The sequence below is a fragment of the Neovison vison genome, chromosome 8, assembly GCF_020171115.1.
Source record: "Neovison vison isolate M4711 chromosome 8, ASM_NN_V1, whole genome shotgun sequence".
NCBI lineage: Eukaryota > Metazoa > Chordata > Mammalia > Carnivora > Mustelidae > Neogale > Neogale vison.
In genome coordinates this window covers 31,720,824-31,741,889 of record NC_058098.1, presented here as the reverse complement: position 1 = coordinate 31,741,889, position 21,066 = coordinate 31,720,824, and the positions used below count along the sequence as shown (strand labels likewise).

Here is a 21,066-nt window from a genome sequence, read left to right as displayed (position 1 = left end):
GTCTCCTAGCATTCGGAATCTGTGAATAAATGTTACTGCTGTTAGAAAAATAGGTACTATCCTTATGGACCTGTCAGGTATCAAATCAAATACTGACACATTCCATGTTTCCATATATTCAACTTAGAATCTCAGAATCCTTAATTAACCTAACCACTTGTCATACTCCAAGAGTCTAAAATGTCAATAAAAGGGGGAAAAAGAAAAATTGCATGGGAGGTGCTAGTCTCATGCCTAGAAAGAAGTAGCTATACTTTGATTGGTTATGAAAGAGATATGACCAAACATTTTTTTTAAATGGTTGTGTGGAAGTTTTGTTGCCTTTTTTTTTTTTTTAAAGATTTTATTTATTTATTTGACAGACAGACAGTGAGAAAGGGAACATAAGCAGGGGGAGAGGGAGCAGGAGAAGCAGGCTTCTTGCTGAGCAGCAAGCCTGACATGGGGCTTGATCCCAGGACACCGGGATCATGACCTAGACCAAATGCAGACACTTAATGACTGAGCCGCCCAGGCGCTCTTGACCAAACATTTTTAAGAACTTATACACATCCATTTCTAATGTATTTTAGTTCGAAGAATAATTGAGTTAATTATATGCAGGAAATGGAGAGAAATCACATCACTTCTTCCCCTCGTTTTTAAGTTTAAAAAAAAAAAAGGCATGAACTTAAACCTCTGTTAGACGAATCAGAGATTCCAGCTGCCTAGTGGTGATGGGTGAGCTATTTAACCGCTGGCTCTGTTTCCGAAGCTCAAGGTAAAAATCCTGAAGAATCTGAGCAGCTTCTGTGGATAGCCTTGGATAGACATACTGCCGAGCATAACCAATGTACTTTCTCAATAGCTGGTGGGGAATTAGATCTATTGTTTCTCCAGGAACTACCTAAAGCATGATAAAAAGGCCCAACATTACAAGGATAGCAAATAAAATCTTTCTGTTAAAATAACTTGTTGAGATACATAAAAAAATTCCAAAAGACTTTCCAAATAAGACAAACACTGTAGTTCTAGCTCTGAGTCTAGCTGGCTTAGATTATTTCAATTAAAGTTTACATGAACCCTACTATTGCAATATAAAAGGCTTCAGTATGAAAGCAACATACCAAACTCTGACATTCAAATACAACCAATCTGAATGATTAAAAAGCAGAAGCTTACCTTTAATCTTTCTGATAAGGGCTTATCAGACACCACTTCAAGTACAGAAGTGTTCGAATCCTGACTATTTATGCGAGCTACGGTGGCACTGCTAACAGTTCTCTGCTTTCCAGCCCTTATTGCAATCACATGTTCAGAGAGTAAGTGATCATGATCCTCATTTGGGGTATCTAACAGGATAAAGACCAAATCAAATCGGGACAGTAGGGCGCTCCCCATTCTAAGAGGTATAAAGGAAAGAAGAAATTGATTAGAATCAAAACAAATAGAAAATGGTTTACTATTCAAGTTGTTTACTTGTTTACTATTCAAGTTCCATGTCAATAGAACTTTTTAAAAATGAAGTTTAGGTTGAAGAAACAAGCAATAGCTTTTGGACTCGATAACACGCACCAACTCTGAAGAGACACCAGGCCACACACCCTTCAACATGTAAACAAGCCATATATGTACCTACTTTTCATAAGTTGAGGTATGGTCCCTTCTCAATCTCTGTTTTTTAAAAAAATTTATTTATTTGTGTGTGTGTCTGAGAGAGAGAAAGCACAAGCTACAGGCAGAGGAGGAAGCAGGCTCCCCACTGAGCAAGGAGCCCAATGTGGGGCCCAATCCCAGGACTCCAGGATGATGACCTGAGCTGATGGCAGATGCTTAACCGACTGAGCCACCCAGGTATCCCACAGTCTCTGGTTTCCATCTTATTACCTAATGGTGAGCTTCACAATGACTTCGAATTCTAAGATACATGGTATATGATTCACCAGAGGTTTTCTAGTTGGGTAGTTTTAATCTTTTGTACTTTTTCTCTCACCAAAAGAGTCTCTCAATGCATCCATGATCACTTAGAAAAAAAGCCCACTTTTTCTTAGAAGTCATTATAATCAGGATACTTGGGTGCCTCGATTTCAGCTCAGGTCATGATTTCAGGCTGTGAGATCAAGCCCCACATCAGGCTCCATGGGCATGGAACCTGCTTAATATTCTCTCTCTCCTCCCCTCACTTAAAAAAAACACGAAGCCATTATAATCATTATAATAAAAATGCTGTGTTCTGTCTAGTCATCTTGTCATCTTCCCTGATCCCACCAATAGATAATCCTTCTATTTGAGACAAGAAAACTAAAATCCAGAGTGATTAAAGAATTGGCCAAGGCCCCAAAGCAGGTTTGGATACCTCTATAAACCAGAATCCAAGTCCTTGTTCAACAGGATCTTTCTGATTTTTCAAATATAGCAGTTTTTCATTTTATCAAGAAAAACCAATAGATGGACTTTTTTGGTGGTGGTGGTATAGCTTTTCCAAGTACAACTGTACATTTTGCTATGTATCATTTCTATAGTAAAGATATATATTATCATCAAACATTAGGCATTAGGAAATCTGTTTTTTTTCCTCTAGAATTTAAACTTCCATTTTTTTGGTCTTTTTTCCTTTTTTTAAATTAACATAGAATGTCTTATTTGTTTCAGGGGTACAAGTCTATGATTCATCAATCGTACACAATACACAGTGCTCACAACACGTACCCTCTGCAGTGTCTATCACCACGCTACCCCATCCCCTCCCCTAACCCCCTCCCCTCCAGCAGCCCTCACTTTGTTTCCTGAGATTAAGTCTCTTATGGTTTGTCTGCTCTCTGGTTTCATCTTCATTTTTTCCTCTCCTCCCCTATGATCCTCTGCATTGTTTCTCAAATTCCACGTTATCGGTGAGATCATATGATAGTTGTCTTTCTGACTGACTTATTTCAGTTAGCAATAATACCCTGTAGTTCTATCCATATCGTTGCAAATGGTAAGATTTCATTTTTGATGGCTGCATAATACTCCACTGTATGTAGCTATACCATATCTTCTTTATCTATTATCTGTCAAAGCTTCCAGTTTTTTTGTTTTTTGTGTTTTTTTTTAGATTTTATTTATTTATTTGACAGAGAGAGATCACAAGTAGGCAGAGAGGCAGGCAGAGAGAGAGGAGGAAGCAGGCTCCCTGCTGAGCAGAGAGCCCGATGCGGGACTCAATCCCAGGACCCTGAGATCATGACCTGAGCCGAAGGCAGCGGCTCAACCCACTGAGCCACCCAGGCGCCCAAAGCTTCCAGTTTTTCACATGAGGTATCCTTTTGTCCTTTTTCTCACCTCTGCATCATTTTAATCTATTTCCCCCTTCCTATACTTTTTGTCCAACGTACACAAAAGAAATTAGAAGAGAAAGCATATACAAACGTTGTTTTTGGAAGTGGGATCATACCCATTTATAAGAATATAATGTGCTTTTTTTTTTTAAATAGATTTTATTTATTTGAGAGACACAGAGAGAGAGCATGCATGCACAAACGGGATGCTCAGAGGGAGAGGGAGAAGCAGGCTCTCTGCTGAGCAGAGAGCCTGACACGGGGCTCCATCCCAGGACCCTGGGATCATGACCTGAGCTGAAGACATGCTTAACTGACTGAGCCCCCCAGGTGCCCCTATAATGTGCTCTTTTAACAGTAAAGCACAGAGCTATCAGCACATACAGAGCTACTTCCGTTTTTGTAAATGTTACTTTCCACCATACAGTCTTGCCATAGTTTAACCACTTCCTTTTCAAAGGGTATTTTAAGTTGTTTCCGATTTTTGGTTGTGATAATGCCATCATACCCCACCTGTAAATATATCTCTGTACACTTGCATGACTATTTCTGTGAGTATTTTTCCTAAAAGTAGAACTGACCAAAACAAAGTGAATGTACATTTAAAATACCGATAAACGGGGCACCTAGGTGGCTCATTTGGTTAAGCGTCCAACTCTTGATTTTTGGCTCAGGTCATGATCTCAGGGTTGTGAAATCAAGCCCTCAGTCAGGCTCTGCACTGGGCATGGAGCCTGCTTGAGCTCTCTCTCCTCCTCCCTCTGCACCCCCCACCACTTGCTCATGCTTGCTCTCTCAAGAGAAATAGTGATAAACATGCCAGTTGTCCTTCTGTATGCTAACCTGAGTATGTGAGAACCCATTTCTCCAATCCTTTGTCAATGATTATAAATATTTGAAATGTCTGACAATCTAAGAGCTATCAATGGTACTTCATTGTTTTAATTTGTGGTGCTCAAACAGGTTTTTGTACATTTACTGGAAGGTTTCATTTCTGTGAACTATTATGTCTTCTGTTATCTTTTTCTTATTGATTTATAAGGATTCACTATATTAAAGATATAAATATAAATATCTGAAGAGACTTACTTTAAATTCTCAGAAACTGTTCGGGCTTTATTGTAGTGTCCTCCAACTGGATTTGCAGCAGCAACAATGGATGTTCTTGCAGGGAGGCTACAAACCATGCCAGCCTTAGCAAGACTAATACTTTGCTGTTCCATAGCTTCTAACAAGGCTTGATGTTGATTCCCCATCTTATCAAATTCATCTATCCCACAAATACCTATAATCACAGTAAAATAATACAGACAAAAGCTTTCTTTGGTCAAGCTCCAAATCTTACAGGATGGAAACTGTTTCATAATAAAGAACTAAACTGTTCCCAGCAGTTAAAATTATGAACTGTCAGGGGTGCCTGGGTGGCTCAGTCATTAAGTAACTGCCTTCAGCTCATGTCATGATCCCAGGGTCCTGAGATCCAGCCCTGCATCGGGCTCCCCGTTCCGTGGGAAGTCTGCTTCTCCCACTCCCACTCCCCCTGCTTGTGTTCCTTCTCTGGCTGTTTCTCTCTGTCATATAAATAAATAAATAAAAGCTTTAAAAAAAATTATGAACTGTCATACACTTAAGAATTTGTGCCGGTTTTACAGCAAACAAAACACTCCTCTTAACTAACTTTTATTCAGTATTTTCTCATTCAGCATTTTCCATAGGCAAGTGTTGTGAGGGCTATAAAAATGAAGATATGAGAGTGACCCTCAAAAAGCTCAAAGACTCCGAAGAACAAATAATCCAATCAAGAAATGGGCAGAGGACATGAACAGACATTTCTGCAAAGAAGACATCCAGATGGCCAACAGACACATGAAAAAGTGCTCCCTATCACTCGGCATCAGGGAAATACAAATCAAAACCACAATGAGATATCACCTCACACCATCAGAATGGCTAAAATTAACAAGTAAGGAAATGACAGATGCTGGCGAGGATGCAGAGAAAGAGGAACCCTCCTACACTGTTGGTGGGAATGCAAGCTGGTGCAACCTCTCTGGAAAAACAACATGGAGGTTCCTCAAAATGTTGAAAATAGAACTACCCTATGACCCAGCAATAGCTCTACTGGGTATTTACCCTAAAGATACAAACGTAGTGATCCAAAGGGGCACGTGCACCCGAATGTTTATAGCAGCAATGTCCACAATAGCCAAACTATGGAAAGAACCTAGATGTCCATCAATAGATGAATGGATAACGAAGATGTGGTATAGGGGTGCCTGGGTGGCTCAGTGGGTTAAAGCCTCTGCCTTCAGCTCAGGTCATGATCCCAGGGTCCTGGGATCAAGCCCCACATCGGGCTCTCTGCTCAGCAGGGAGCCTGCTTCCTCCTCTCTCTCTGCCTGCCTCTCTGTCCACTTGTGATCTCTGCCTGTCAAATAAATAAATAAAATCTTAAAAAAAAAAAAAAAAGAAGATGTGGTATATATACACAATGGAATACTATGCAGCCATCAAAAGAAATGAAATCTTGCCATTTGCGACAACATGGATGAAACTAGAGCATATCATGCTTAGCGAAATAAGTCAAGCGGAGAAAGACAACTATCATATGATCTCCCTGATATGAGGAAGTGGTGATGCAACATGGGGGCTTAAGGGGGTAGGAGAAAATGAAACAAGATGGGATGGGGAGGGAGACAAACCATAAGTGACTCTTAATCTCACAAAACAAACTGAGGGTTGCTGGGGGGAGGGGGGTTGGGAGAAGGGGGGTGGGATTATGGACATTGGGGAGGGTATGTGCTTTGGTGAGTGCTGTGAAGTGTGTAAACCGGGCGATTCACAGACCTGTACCCCTGGGGATAAAAATATATTATATGTTTATAAAAAATAAAAAAACTTAAAAAAAAAAAAAGCTCAAAGACTTACATTCAAACAGGTGAGATAAGATACAGTCATATTCAAAAGATAGTATGATTTCAAGAACTGCAAGACATAGGCATAATTATGTAAGATCAGTTTTCTGGGTAAGGAGAGACATTTGAGCAAAAACTTCAAGGTAGAAAGGGACTAGGCCTTGCAGACCCATCTGGGGTAAAGAAAGCATGAATACAAAGGCCTAAAGTAGGAATGTGATGTGCCTGGAGTGCTGGTTGTGTTCCAGGCATAGCCAGAAGGCTATGTAGCTGGAGAATAAGAGGGGAGAAGCCGATGATGAGGCAAAAGAGGTGATTTGAAGGCCAGAATGTGAATAGCCCTGGACCACTGTCAAGCCTTGAGCTTTCACTCTGAGTGAGACAGGAAGCCACTGGAAGGTTCTGAGCAGAAGAATAACTTGATCTGAGTTTTTTTTTTTTTTTTAAGATTTTATTTATTTGACAGACAAAGATCATAAGTAGGCAGAAAGGCAGGCAGAGAGAGAGAGGAAGGGAAGCAGGCTCCCTGCCGAGCAGAGAGCCTGATGTGGGTCTCGATCCCAGGACCGTGTAATCATGACCTGAGCCGAAGGCAGAGGCTTTAACCCACTAAGCCACCCAGGCGCCCCTTGATCTGAGTTTTAATGGGATAGCTCTGCCTTGTTAAGAACAACAGGAAGGGCAAGGGTAGTCACAGGCACTATAAGATTGCACTATTAATTCATGTAAGAGATAGCAGCAGCCCTGGAGATGAGGCTGCATAGTGGACATATACAGAAGGTAGAGCCCACAGTATTTGTTGATAGACTGGATATGGGGTATGAGCAAAAATCAAGGATGAATGCACATTTTCTGATCTGAGCAAACAGAAGGATGGAATTATCACTGACTGAGATGACAAAGCCTGTAAGAAGAATCAGTTTGAAGAGGAACATTAGGATTTCAGCTTAAGACATGTTAAGTTTGAAGAAGAGATATAAATTTGGAAACTTTCAGCAAATAGCTAGGCAAAGCCATGAGACTAGATAAGATCAAGAAGGTAAACACAGACTAAGAAAATAAAGGCACAAGAAAGAGGCATCTGGAGGTGCCAACCAGTTAAGGCTGGGGAGATAAAGAACAAGACTGAGAAGGAACAGTCAATGAAATGAGAAGAAAACCAGAAGAGTATAATGTCCTGGAAACCAAGGAGGTAAAGTATCAAGGTGGGGGGGGGCAGGGGAGTGGCAGGCAGGTGAGGGTGCTGAGAGGAATCAGAAATGTGGAGGTCATTGACAAGCAAAGGAATGAAAGACCTTGACTGGAATCTGCACACTGCCTGACACATGCAAGGGAACATGCTTTTCAGTAGGGTTAGAGCGTCACCAAGAGAAACTTGGGTAACAAAGCTCAATTCTTGCTGAGCCCTCTAAGTGGATTTCTTATAAACTAGCAGTCAAATCCTGAAAAACATCCAATGAGATGGGCTAAAAATATAGCAAAACCTCTAATTATAAAGTAATAGCTCTAAATTCTTATTTTAAGTCCCGTCTGTGAGTAAAAGGGTAACATTCACCTTATCCTTGAACTATCATGATCCAGATGATATGCTGGGCAAAGTAATAGTCAGGCACTCAGCAAATATTGACTATGCACCTATGTATTGGGCAATGTGAATATGGCAGTTAATAAGATGACCAAATCCCCCCGCTTAATGTAAAGTTTTTAAAACAGGCTTTAAATAAAAGATCACAAATGTGATGGTTGTTATGAAATGGGAAGTACAAGGAGCAATATATAATTGTGTCTGTTGCAGGATTCCGAAAATGAATGACAGTAAGTACCAGTTTCAATTCTGCAGTATAAACTGTATTTCCAGTTATTCTTTTCTGGTACTCATTCTCAACTCAGTGGTTGATACAGTGCTATCCAAATGCCTCTTGAACAGAATGTAAAGAAATTAACTGGAAAGAGAAAGTCTTAAAAAAACAGCCCAAAGCTCCAGAACTACTAATTATTTAGATTTGGAATTATGCCTTTAAAACCCTTGGCTCAATTTAAAAATAGAAGCTGTAATATTAGGGAAATTAAATGTTGTCAACAGTGGAGAAAGAGTTTGGTCTCTTACCTTGATCACCAAGTACAAGGGCACCGGCTTCCAAAGCAAAATCTCCAGAGGAACTATCTTTTGAAAGAGTTACAGTCAAGCCAGAGGTGGTTGTGGTATTACCACAAACATACACACCACGGGGAGCAACGTTGCATACTGCCTAGGGAAACAGAAGGTTTAAAAGAATCAGCCAGGGGTGTCTGGGTGGTGCAATTGAACACTGGACTCTTGATTTTGGCTCAGGTCCTGATCTCAGCATTGTGAGATCAAGCCCTGCATTGGGCTGCACACTGGGCATGGGGTCTGCTTGGGATTCTCTCTCTGTCTCCCTATGGCCCTCACCCACTGTGTGCTCTTTAATAAATAAATCCTAAAAAAAAAGAAAAAGAATCAGACAAAGTAAAAGGGAAAAACAGCTAATAGTGACTGCTCACAAATGTCAGTTATATGCCAAGTACTCTTCTAACAACTTTACTGTATAATCTTTACTACCACAGTTAACAGCAAGGTATTATTACATCCCCATCTTGTGACATAGAAAACCAAGGCCTGCAGAGAGTAACTCACACTGCTATGAAGGTGTAAACCCAGGCAGCCTGCCTCTGATGTCTGTGGTCATATGAACACACACAGTTTCATTTTATGCTTCATTTTCAAGTTCAAACAGAAAATACATGAGGGCCAATTTTAATTTCAAAGGTTTCAATGCTTCTTTGTATAGCAGATAATAAAATAGCTCAATAATGCTGACCTTGTGAGTAAACAAGCTATGGCAGGTCAGAAAAGTGGTTAAATAGCATAAGAATTAAAAGCCTGGACCTCCAAAGTCAGGAAGACTGTTTAAATATTGGCTTGACTGTATACTGACTATGTTGCTCTCAGATCTCTCTGAGCCTCAGTTTATGTTTTATCACCTACACCCCTGAGGAGTAATAAGATCATGTATGTAAGGCACTTAATCTGGTACCTGACACACATACCCAATGAAAGGCAGTAAACAATTCATAACTGTTAATGTTAACCTAATTTTTAAAAACTCTGGTTTAGCAGGGCTAGAACACTTACATACAACACACTCCACTGTCTACAACATTTAATTTCTATTAATATTACAGTTTCTATTTTTAAATTAAACTAAATGGCATTATCCCAGGTTTTAAAAAACATGAAAAAACTGCCAGTGTCATTCCTTGGTATTAAATTTTTTTTCAGTACCATTAAATCTATTTTGAAACCATCATCTACCAAGAACTATTTCTTAAATTAAAAAGGAATAAGAGAGGGGTATTTGGGTGGCTCAGTTAGTTGGGCTTCCGACTCTTGATTTTGGCTTGGGTCATGATCTCGGGGGTTGCAGGATTGAGCTCCATGTCAGGCTCTGCACTTGGACAGGAGTCTGCTTGGGATTCTCTATTTCCCTCTGCCCGTCCCTGCTGTGCTAGCAGGTGCACTAGTTTGCTCTCCTCTCAAAATTTTTTTAAGTCTCACTTATGTATTTGAGGGAGTGAGCAAGAGAGAGCATAAGCAGGGGAAGGGGCAGAGGGAGAAAAAGCAGCACACCCGCCGCTGAGCAGAGAGCCTGATGCGGCGTTTGATCCTTGGACCCTGAGATCATGACCAGAGCCAAAGACAGACACTTAAGTGACTGAGTCAGCCACCCCTAAATAAGTAAAATTTTTTTTTTTAAAGATCTTATTTATTTGACAGAGAGAGTGAGAGAGAGCACAAGCAGGCAGAGCAGCAGAAAGAGAGGAAGAAACAGACTCTCCACTGAGCAGGTAGCCCGATGCAGGGCTCGATCCCAGAACCCTGGGATCAAGACTCAAGCTGAAGGACAGTGGGCTTATAAATGCAGTGATGAAGTCAAAGCTGTTTTCAATACTGGCTGCCCAGCGCAATCACCTGTGGAAGGTTATACACACACAGATATACTAGAACCCTAATCCAGAGGTTCTTAATTTTTGGACTAGGGCATGCCCCAGGATTTTCAGAGTTCCAAAGATGATTCTGATATGCAGTCAGAGTTCCCCTGAACAAAGATTCAGTAGCCACAGGACTACTTACAAAGAGATCCCTGGTTTGGTCACATTTTCCTTCCTTCCTTTTTTAAAAAAAAAAAAAAAAAAGATTTTATTTATTTATTTGACAGAGACACAGCAAGAGAGGGAACACAGCAGAGGAAATGGGAGGAGAAGCAAGCTCCCCATAGAGCAGGGAGCCTGATGCAGGCCTCAATCCCAGGACCCTGGGATCATGACCCGAGCTGAAGGCAGACGCCTAATGACTGAGCCACCCAGGTGCCCCTCTGGTCACATTTTTCTACACTGCGGATGGTCAGAAGGAATGGGACACATGGGCATTCTCAGAAAAGACATTATGACTGGCTTACCAGGTGTCATTCCCAGGCAACCACAAGAATTCCAATAAGCAGAACCTACTAGGGCCATCATAAACCCTGGTGGGAGACCGCTAAGCTCTGACTGGCAGAGGCAGAACATTCTTGGGCACCAACAAGAAGTTGGTCACAGAAGTTGCCTTACTTAAAACTCACAGAGAAGCAGTGGAGATGCACACAGATCTCTTATCTTTATCAGACGGTTCCTAAAGCGCAATACAGTGTTTATGTAGTTTTGTGAAGAAAGAAGGCATGACCCCGCTTCCCTGCTCTTTACTTTCTGAAACTATTCTGTTCATGGGTGAAGCCACACCAAAATAGACTAGCAAAGCTGATACCAAAAAAAAGGGGTTAGAGAAATGGTTAACACTTCACAATAGCTGACATCTCAACAGACCACCATATCTACACAGCCTGTATGACAGAAAGCGGACTCTATTTGAAAGGACAGCCAAAGAGAAGTGACACATTACCCACACAAACCCCAACTCACTTTTACCACCAGACTAACTCTATCCTCTGGAACACAGATATTAGAAGCTTTGAGAAAATTCACTTATTAATCAGTCATACATTTCATAAGGAATATATCAAATATTAGATGACTGATTTCCTACCTGTAGCATCTGACTCTTTCCCAAGCCTGGATCTCCAACAATAAGGACATGTGGATCTCCTCGAATCGGAATTCTGTTTTTGTCATCTGCATATTTTTGGCTTCCTCCGAAAAGTGCTAATGCCAATCCTGCTTTAACAAGCTCAAGTGTGAAAGGGGGGTGTGGGGGGAAGGAGAAAAACCTCAAAACTGAGAAAGACACAAAGATGAATAGCAAAAAAGGGATGCTTCTCCTTCCATATTTACATTTACTTGAGAATTTTTTAAAAAACATGATTGAACTTTACTTTTTTCCCTAAAGAAATTAACTTACAATATAAACTTCTATAAGGTAAATGATTAGAAAGCAAAAACTAGTAAGCACATAAAGCCAAAGAAGTACCTTTAAAAGGCAGTGAGTAAAGACCTACCTTGCAAGGCTTGAATCTACTCCACAAAACTGGGAAATACTTGCTAGCTTCTGCTTTAACACTTAGTGCCCCAAGACACTTTAAAGGTACCTCATTCCTATTAGCTCAAATTAGTAAGAAGCTTGTTCATACAATGAAGCTGTAGTTTGCTTTTCATATCATTCGCTTACCAAGAGCAATGACATATTGAAATACAAATAAATGGCTTATAAAAATTAACTCTTTTTTTTGCCAACTTTATATATTTTTGGGTAAAGATGAAATACTTACTTCATGACCAAAAATGACAGGGCAAAGTGAGCTGAAAAACAGAACACGACTTATAAATTCTTATTTATGCTTCATCAATCCATTAGAAGATCTGCTTTATAACTTGCTTAACTTGCTTTATTTAGCATCAAAAAAGGGAAAAGGCAAACATAAAATTTAAATCCCTCAAACAACTCAAGACATTTTACTCTGACAGTAAGTTTCTCGAAATTCTGGTTAATTCATAAAGGGAAGAATGCTTTAAAAATTGTGGCTGTGTAAGGGAGACAATACTTGTAAAGCATTTTACCTTTTCGAAAGAGTGAGCAACAGCAGGGGAAGGGAGGGGCAGAGAAAATCTCAAGCAGGTTCCACACCCAACATGGGCTCAATCTCAGGATGCTGAGATTATGACCTGAGCCCAAATCAAGAGCCAGATGCTTAACCATTAGGCTACACAGGTGCCCCTGTGCAAAGCATTTAAAAGTTCTACTGTGGATCTATCACCAGCCTTTAAAAGACCTCATAATCACAGTCTTCTACTTTAGGCACCATACATGGATTACCACCCCTTCTCACTCTCCCATTCCCTTACCAGTATTCCTGGGGATTACCTCCCAAATAAATGCTTACCCAAATTGTTGCTTCTGAAGAAACCTAAACTAAAACAACCTTCCACTGTCTTCTCCATTCTCCTTTCATGGTCCTCCACTTGTTAATCTAGCAAAGGTGGACAAACTTTTTCTTAAAAGACCAGGAGGATATCTTTTCAGTTTTACTGTCTGGGTCACAGCTACTTAACTTGTACGACAGTAGCTACACATCGATGAATGGAAGGCACTGTGTTCAAATAAAATTTTATTTATAAAACCAGGCAGCCTGCCTAATTTGCCATGCCCTCCAAGATTAACAAATGGACAACCATGAAGAATTCTAGTTTTAATGCTGAAATCCCAAATATAGAACTAAAGGGTAAAAACAACCTGTGGGAAAACCTTTTTAGTATGGCAGAAGGACCACTGCAAAGGTCTTTCTTATTCAAAATGGGTAAGAGGGACCAATCAAAGAGGTGTTTTGATCTTCAGCCAGGTGGCTCCTCCCCACCTGGCTCCTCCCGCTCACCACAATGTCCATGCTCCACAGATCACACTCTTACTCTAGCTAAGAGCACCCCTTCTCCCAGGGTATGTATGGATGGCTGTCTATTCAGAGAAGTCTCTGAGGGTTTAAGGACAAAGACCCCCTGAGGAACTCTATACTTTTCTCAGCTGACTAACATATTAAAGGAAGAAACGGTCAAATTCTCTTAGTGTCCTAAGCCCAAGTAAGGAAAACACAGCGGGGTTATGTGTTCTAACACAACACATTTCAAAACCTCAGTTCTTTACTACTGTTAGGTACATCTGTTTTTCAGTCTCTCTTGTTTTCCTATTTCTTCAAAATCATCCAAAAAATTGTTTAAAAGCTTTTAAAGTAACAGCATGCTGTGTTAACTGTGTTAAGTATGTTATAAAATCTCATGTAATCCTTGGAACAACCTTCTGAGGCAGGAATTATTTCTATTTTAAGATAAGAAAAATGAAGGAGGTAATAAGTAACATGCTTCCAACCACACTGGAAGTAAGTACTTGAAGTGGGATTTTAATTTAGATTTAACTAAAATTAAAAAAAAAAAAGAAAAAAAAGAAAAAAAGCTCTTAACCACTAAAGCAAAGGTTGCCTCAATTTGCATCTTTTTATAAAAGAATATTACGAATATTTACTGAATATAAGTGACTTCTATCTGAATCTCTTTCTTGCTTTTTAAAAGTAAACAACCCCTTATGTACAGCTAACTGAAATGACTGGAGTTCAAAGTCCCATGACTTCTTCTGCTCAGTAACCAACTTCTAGTGTGAGACAGTAAATTTCCTTTATGGATTAAACACGGGGATCAACAAACTTTTCCCTAGAGGTACAGACAGTAAGTATCTGTGAGCCATTCCCTGCTGCAACTACTCAGTTCTACTACTGCAGCTGGAAAGCAGCCAGGCACCTCATAAATGAATGATTATGGCTGTGTTCCAGTAAGTTTATTTGTAGGAAGTGAAATTTGAATTATATATAATTCTGTGTGTCACAAAATTGTATTTTTTTCAACTATTAAAAAATGTAAAAACCATTCTTAGCTTATGGGCCATAAAGAAATGGGCAGTGGGCTGGATTTGACCTATGAACTGTAATTTGCAACCATTTTGACTAGTTTTTGTTACTTGTAGCCAAGAGCACCCCTATGGGGTACATAACATAACAAAACCACAGATAATCTCATACATACTTGACAATGAGTTTAAACAGGTTTTCTTCAGCTTGAATCTCTTGGATGGCATAAAGGTCTTTAAGTGAGAACTCCATCAACACTCCATGCTTACACCCATCCTCAGAAGTCTTTGTTTTCTGTCCTTTGCTATTACTAACAGAATTTGCTTCAATGTACAATAGGAACATGCATTTGTCATTCTTATTTCGAGAACCTGTAAATTTCAAAGTATGAAATACAATAATTGGTATTTTCATTTTCTCTACAAAGACTTAAACAGAATGAAAAAAAAAAAAAAAGGCACACTAAGCTACAAATAAACCTTTATTTTAAAGGAAAAGTTTCACCCATGTAAGAAATAAGGAATTCCCTGTATTAGTGGAGATTCAAAGGTATCTTCAAAAAAGATGCTGGCAAATTTTTAAGAAACAATCAAAATGAGCAAAGATTTATATAATACCTTCTTCAGCATTTGAGACTTTGACAACTCCAGTAATGGTCACTGTGTCTCCTGGGACACAGCTATCCACAAGATCATGAACAAGTTCACACTCTATTGTTCGTGGAATCCGACCTGCTTCTCGCTGATCATCAGACATCAACTCCTGGATTCTAAAAATGTAAACAATTTTCAATGAGTATAGATACTGACTTTAATTTTTTCAACATGTCATCTATTCACACCCACAAGATACCAAGCTAGATAAAGAGCAGATTAGTTGGGGGGGGGCGGGAAGCTCAACGGTGTATCTAATATTACTTCAGCAGTTTCCTATTAAGGATGACAGGATGAGCATATACACTTGCCTACCCTCTCTCCAAAATGTCCACCAAAATGGCAGTTACTACATAGGTAAAGAGAAGTTTTAGGGTGTGCAGAGGTGTTACCAATAAACAAGACCTCCTGACATTTTAGAAAACAGCAAGTGGGAAAGTATAGATAAATAAAACAAAGTCCAAAATATACACAGGAAAAAGTTACAAGGGTCTAAGAGAAGTGGGAGCCTCTAGGTTGGAGTTGGCAGGAATGGAGAGTAGGGAATTCTTGTTTCTTACATAGGTGAAACATCCTTTCAGTGGCTGGCTAAAGGTAAATAGGAAAATCAACTGAAAGACAAGTAACAGAAAAGCTGTTCAGAATTCTTTGGTAAGTGGGTAGGTAAGCGAAGGAGAGCATTCCAGCAAACCAGGCTTTCCTGTTTAACAAAACCCAGAGCACTGTTCTAGAGTAATGGATTCATCCATTGTGAGGAGAGCTACAGCATCTAATGAGGGCATCAGAGCTCCAGAACAAAGCCTCCTCATTCTGGCATCTGAGAAACCCAACTCTGATTCAAAAGCATATTCACTGAGCAAAATTTGATAGTCAAAACCCCTAACTTCTTACCAGGAGGCATGCCTCATGAGGAAAAACTCTGACTTATAATATAACAAAAGAAATCTAGCCTACTTAACCCAAAAAATTTCTCATTGCTCATCAGATATTTCAGGATGAAAGGGCAATAATTCAGGGAAAAGAGAAGAACATTAGAAACAAACAAAAAGCTGCCTAAGAGTTTCTGAGAAAATCTACCATTATAAAACAGTAAGTGGCTATAAAAAGGGAACTATGAGAAAACAAGTGTGAGATCAGGAAAATTAAAAATATGTATATAGGGTTCCTGGGTGGCTCAGTGGATTAAAGCCTCTGCCTTCGGCTCAGGTCATGGTCCCAGGGTCCTGGGATCGAGCCCCACATCGGGCTCTCTGCTTAGCGGGGAGCCTGCTTCCTCCTCTCTCTGCCTGCCTCTCTGCCTTCTTGTGATCTGTGTCTGTCAAATAAACAAAATCTTTAAAAAATATATGTATATAAAAATCAAATATTTATAGGAAACAAACAAAAAAGCCAAAGAAATCTAGAAAATGGCACAGAGAAAGCAAAGGGTGAAAAAAGTTTAAAAGACAGATGAACAGTCCAATCAATGTATCTGATAGGAAGCTCAAAGACAGAAAACAGATGTTCTAGAGTCCAAGACAACTCCAGAAGAACTGATCACTGTCCAGCAGAATGAAGACTCTCATTACTTCAGAACACCACAGACAGAAATCTGATTTCAAAAGGTGGGAGGGAAAAGCGCTAAACAACACAGTCCAAATATGAAGCACACTAAAATAGGGAAGAATGCAAGCGAGTAGAAAGAGAATTTCCTTAGATTTTGACACATGGATCATTTCTTTTAAGGGAAAAAAACAAAACAACACAATTAACATAAATTACATTTCCTTTTCTTGGCATTTGACCACCTTCCTGTTTCTTTGTTAAACAAAGATGATCATAAAAATATAAATGCTCTTCTTTTTGTTAGATATGACCTATAGATTAAACAAGGAAGACAGTTATGATTGGAAAAGAGAAGTAAACCTTGACAATGTAAAATTAACATCATGCTAAAAGAAGTCTAGCAGTAGAAGGGGGAGTAGTAAAGGCACGTGCATTACCTCTAATATCCTTGGTTCAGAGAGTGAGTGAGTAAAGAGAGGGAAGCCATGAAAAGATGTCACCTAAAGTTATGTATAACACAATAAGCAGTTGTGGGAACTGTGGCCTACTACACTGATTTTTGAAAAATATTTACAGGCATTACCTTAAAACTTTTTTTTTTTTTTTTTCCACACTCACATTCCAATTTAATTATATAGCATGAGGTCAGGGGCTTAGGGCCTCTCATCCATCTTTTCACCAACTGAATTAGCATCTCCCCCCCCCCCCCCGCAAGTGCCACTTGGCCTCTAACCCCTGGGGATGGCCACCTGGAGCCCATCTGCTGAAGCCAGTGGCACATGTATTTTCTCATTCCACAGAGCCATCCTGATGGCTTCCACAGGACTTCATAAAATCTTCTGGGTCAATGGATTTTTGCTGGCATATGATGGGAACCAACGCTTTAAACCAACCATGGCTTTGAAAGCCCAATAGTTATCAGTCCAGCATTTGTGATCTGTTCCTAGCACCCCCCCTTTTTTAAAATTTTAATTCCAGAATAACATACATTGTCATATTAGTTTCAGGTGTACAACATAGTAATGCAACCATTCCATACGTGACTCAGTGCTCATCTTGATGAGCCCTATTTCACCCATCCCATTCACCTCCCCTCTGGTAACCATCTGTTTGTTCCCTATAGTTAGGACTGTTTTTTTGGTTTGTCTCTTTTTCTCTTTGATCATTTGTAATTCCACATATGAATGAAATCATATGGTATTCGTCTTTCTCTGACTGGTTTATTTCACTTAGCATTATACTCTCTCGATCCTCCATGTTGTTGCAAAAATCACATTCATTTTTATGGCTGAGTAACATTCCATTATATTTATACACACACACACAGACACCACATCCTTATCCATTCATCTATCAATGGACACAGGCCACTGTGATAATTAAATTATCTTTAATTCTCTAACTTACTTCACAATAGCAGTGAGCTGAATTATAACTCCCGAAAGATATGTCTGGAAAGTTTCTGTTCAACAATCAACTGATAGCCTTATGAGGTTTCCCTCTGTATGTAAATGTTTTCATTCTTTTCTCTCACAGCTTTTAAAACTCTCTTTATCACTATTCTTTTTTTTAACCATTTTAAAAATGTGTCTTGGACCTCCTTAATTTGATTTTTTTTAGTTCCTTCTGTGCTTCCTATTTCTTTCCTTCCCCGGATTTGGTAAGTTTGGGGTTCCTATTTCTTCAAGTAATTTTCTTCCCTTTTTTTTTTTTTTTTAAGATTTTATTTATTTATTTGACAGACAGAGATCACAAGTAGGCAGAGAGGCAGGCAGAGAGAGAGAGGAGGAAGCAGGCTCCCCGCTGAGCAGAGAGCCCAATGTGGGGCTCGATCCCAGGACCCTGGGATCATGACCTCAGCACAAGACAGAGGCTTTAACCCACTGAGCCACCCAGGTGCCCCTTCAAGTAATTTTCTGACCCCTTATATCTCTTCTCTTCTTCTGGGCCCTATAGTAAATGTTACTATGCTTGATGGTGTAACTGAATTCCGTAAGTCTATTCTCATTTTTTATTATTTTTCCTCTCTACTGTTCAGCATGCTTTTCATTACTGTCCTCCAAGTCTCCGACCTGTTCTGCTAGTCTACTATTTATTCCCACTAGTGTATTTTTAATTTCAGTTACTGAGTTTTTCATCTCTGATTTACTCTTTTCTATGTTTTCTCTTTGCTGAGGGTCTCACTGAAGTCCTCCACCCTTTTCTCTAGTACAACAAGTATCTTTATGACCATTACTTTAAACTCTCTATCAGGCATATTTATCTCCATTTCATTTAGGTCTCTTGCTGTGATTTTCTCCTGTTTTTTTCACTTGGGACATAGTCCTCTGCTTCCTTATTTTGACCTGCTCTGCTTTTGTGTTAGAAAAATCAGCTATGTCTCCCGCTCTTGAAAGTAGTGGCTTTATGAAGAAGGGGTCCTGTAATGCCCTGCAGTGCAATGGCTCCTGTTCTTAAGAACATGGCCCTTCAGGGGTATCTCCTGTGTGTGTTCTATGTGCCCTATTATGGCTGAGACACATTTTGTCTTGAGTCCAGCAGTCTATAATGGTTCTCTTTGCCTCTTGTGGGCAGGGTTTGGTCCCTGTGTTGTTAGTGGGCCAGCCTGGGCCACCCCAGGCTTGAGTTGACTGAGGCCAGGTGTTTGCCAGAGCTGCAGGAACACTAAACTGCAGGGTGCTCTCCCTGTATTATCCCCTGAGAAGCTTCTCTTGGTGGGCAGGGCCTACAGTCAGACCAGATGTCTGTTCCAGCCCACTGCTGGGGACACAGCTGGATTGGTATGAATGGTTATCTACCCCTCTCCCCGGGATAGAAGTCACTTTGGAGTGCTGCTGGCCCTTGTCAGGGCTGCTTGCTCACTGCCACACTGTGGTGCCACTCTGGATGCTCTCCTGCAGGCGAATGCACGGAGTTATGTGCACAGTGCCAGCAAGGTCCACACCAGCTGGCTGCACGAGGGGAGCTGTAGTCACTGGGAAAACTCCTGCTCTACTTGGAGGGGCTGAGTCCACAGAAAAGTATAGGGGTGGGGTGTGTCATTAGCAAGCTAGGTGGAAGGTGGAGAGTACTGCACTGTCCTGGTTCCCACAGGTGTCTCTGTATCTAGGCTGGGGATCGGGGAGGGGAGATAGCACCCACCAGCTCTTTTGTTCTTCGATAAGTCTCCCAAATACGCCTGCCCCTCCAGTACATGCTCTGAGATTAGTAAACAAATATCCCTCCTGTATAACAAGGAACTTTTTTTTTTTTTTTTAAAGATTTTATTTATTTATTTGACAGAGAGAAATCACAAGTAGATGGAGAGGCAGGCAGAGAGAGAGAGAGGGAAGCAGGCTCCCTGCTGAGCAGAGAGCCCGATGCGGGACTCGATCCCAGGACCCTGAGATCATGACCTGAGCCGAAGGCAGTGGCTTAACCCACTGAGCCACCCAGGCGCCCCACAAGGAACTTTTTTTTGAACCTCCTTTTCGTCTAGGTTTTTTTTCAATAATTTAAAAAAAATTTTATTTTTTTTAATTAACATATAATGTATTACTAGCCCCGGGGATAACCAGGAATTTTTTAAACTGCTACTTCTATGCTGCATCTTAGCAGGGCTGTTTGTTGTGCTGTCTGTTTAAAGGCAGGGACTCCGCTTCCTCTCACCATACAGCTCTCTCACAGCTGAGCCACTGATTTTTTTTTTTTTTTAAAGATTTTGTTTATTTATTTGACAGAGAGAAATCACAAGTAGGCAGAGAGGCAGGCAGAGAGAGAGAGAGGGAAGCAAGGCTCCCTGCTGAGCAGAGAGCCCGATGTGGGGCTCGATCCCAGGACCCTGAGATCAAGACCTGAGCCGAAGACAGCGGCTTAACCCACTGAGCCACCCAGGCGCCCCTGAGCCACTGATTTTTAAAGTTCAGGTGTTAAGCCCAGCTGATTGTAAGAACTCACAAAATGAAGCCCCTCTGGTTTTCAAAACCAAAGGTTATGGGTGTTTGCCTTCCCCATGCAATTTTCCTGTGCCTGGATGCCTGCTGTGGAGGTCTGCTTCTCTCCCCTCCCTACAACTGCTTCTGAGTCTCTCCCCCACAGCAGAGAGACTCCTGACCACCTCCTCACCCTTCTTATCCTCTTGTGTGCTCTTCTCTATATTTAGCTGTGGAGAGTCTCTTCTGCCAGTCTTCAGGTTGCTTTTGGGGTTATTTACACTGATGTGGGTGTTACCTACTTGTATCCATGAGACCAAGTGAGCTTAGGATCCTCCTACTCTGCCATCTTCCCCAGAAGTCTTTAAAACTTCTTTAAATAATGAATGTAAGTAAAAACCCTGAAGGTTAAAATAACAACTTTGGAATACATTCATTATACGTCTGGATTAACCTCCCAATTTAGACTCTTCTTACTAAAACAGATAAACAGAAAGAAAAATTAACAATTACTCTAGTCTCATTTCCGAGATTATCTTCTCAACATATTTTTTTATTTCTTGCCAGTTTTATCACTAAAAACACTGTACACGTTTTTAATGCCATTTCAAAATGTTCTCCTGCAACATCATATTTAATAGCTACACAATACTCTTGTACCATCCTACTTAAAACACTTTCTCCAGATGCTTAGGCTGTTCCCTATTTAAACACACACACACACACTGAAAACATACACTTTCAGCAACTATTTCTTCACATACTATGACTGTTTTCACCAGGTAAACCTTTAGAACTGGGACTGCTTCAAATGCAAAGTTTCACTTTGATGCATTCAAATATTT

The 21,066-nt window shown here is 40.3% G+C and overlaps 1 protein-coding gene across 1 annotated transcript in view; it reads right to left on the bottom strand.

Moving 5' to 3' along the window:
• The window catches only part of MCM8 (minichromosome maintenance 8 homologous recombination repair factor), a 46,952-nt gene that overhangs the window by 11,089 nt on the left and 14,797 nt on the right, over positions 1–21,066 (bottom strand). Inside the window, exons 9-16 of the mRNA XM_044263425.1 lie at positions 14,730–14,881; positions 14,288–14,483; positions 11,992–12,022; positions 11,313–11,453; positions 8,319–8,460; positions 4,386–4,581; positions 1,162–1,381; positions 677–886 (exon numbers count right to left, since the gene is read on the bottom strand). Of these exons, the coding sequence (XP_044119360.1) occupies positions 677–886; positions 1,162–1,381; positions 4,386–4,581; positions 8,319–8,460; positions 11,313–11,453; positions 11,992–12,022; positions 14,288–14,483; positions 14,730–14,881 (1,288 nt within the window). The remainder of the gene's footprint in view (positions 1–676; positions 887–1,161; positions 1,382–4,385; positions 4,582–8,318; positions 8,461–11,312; positions 11,454–11,991; positions 12,023–14,287; positions 14,484–14,729; positions 14,882–21,066) is intronic.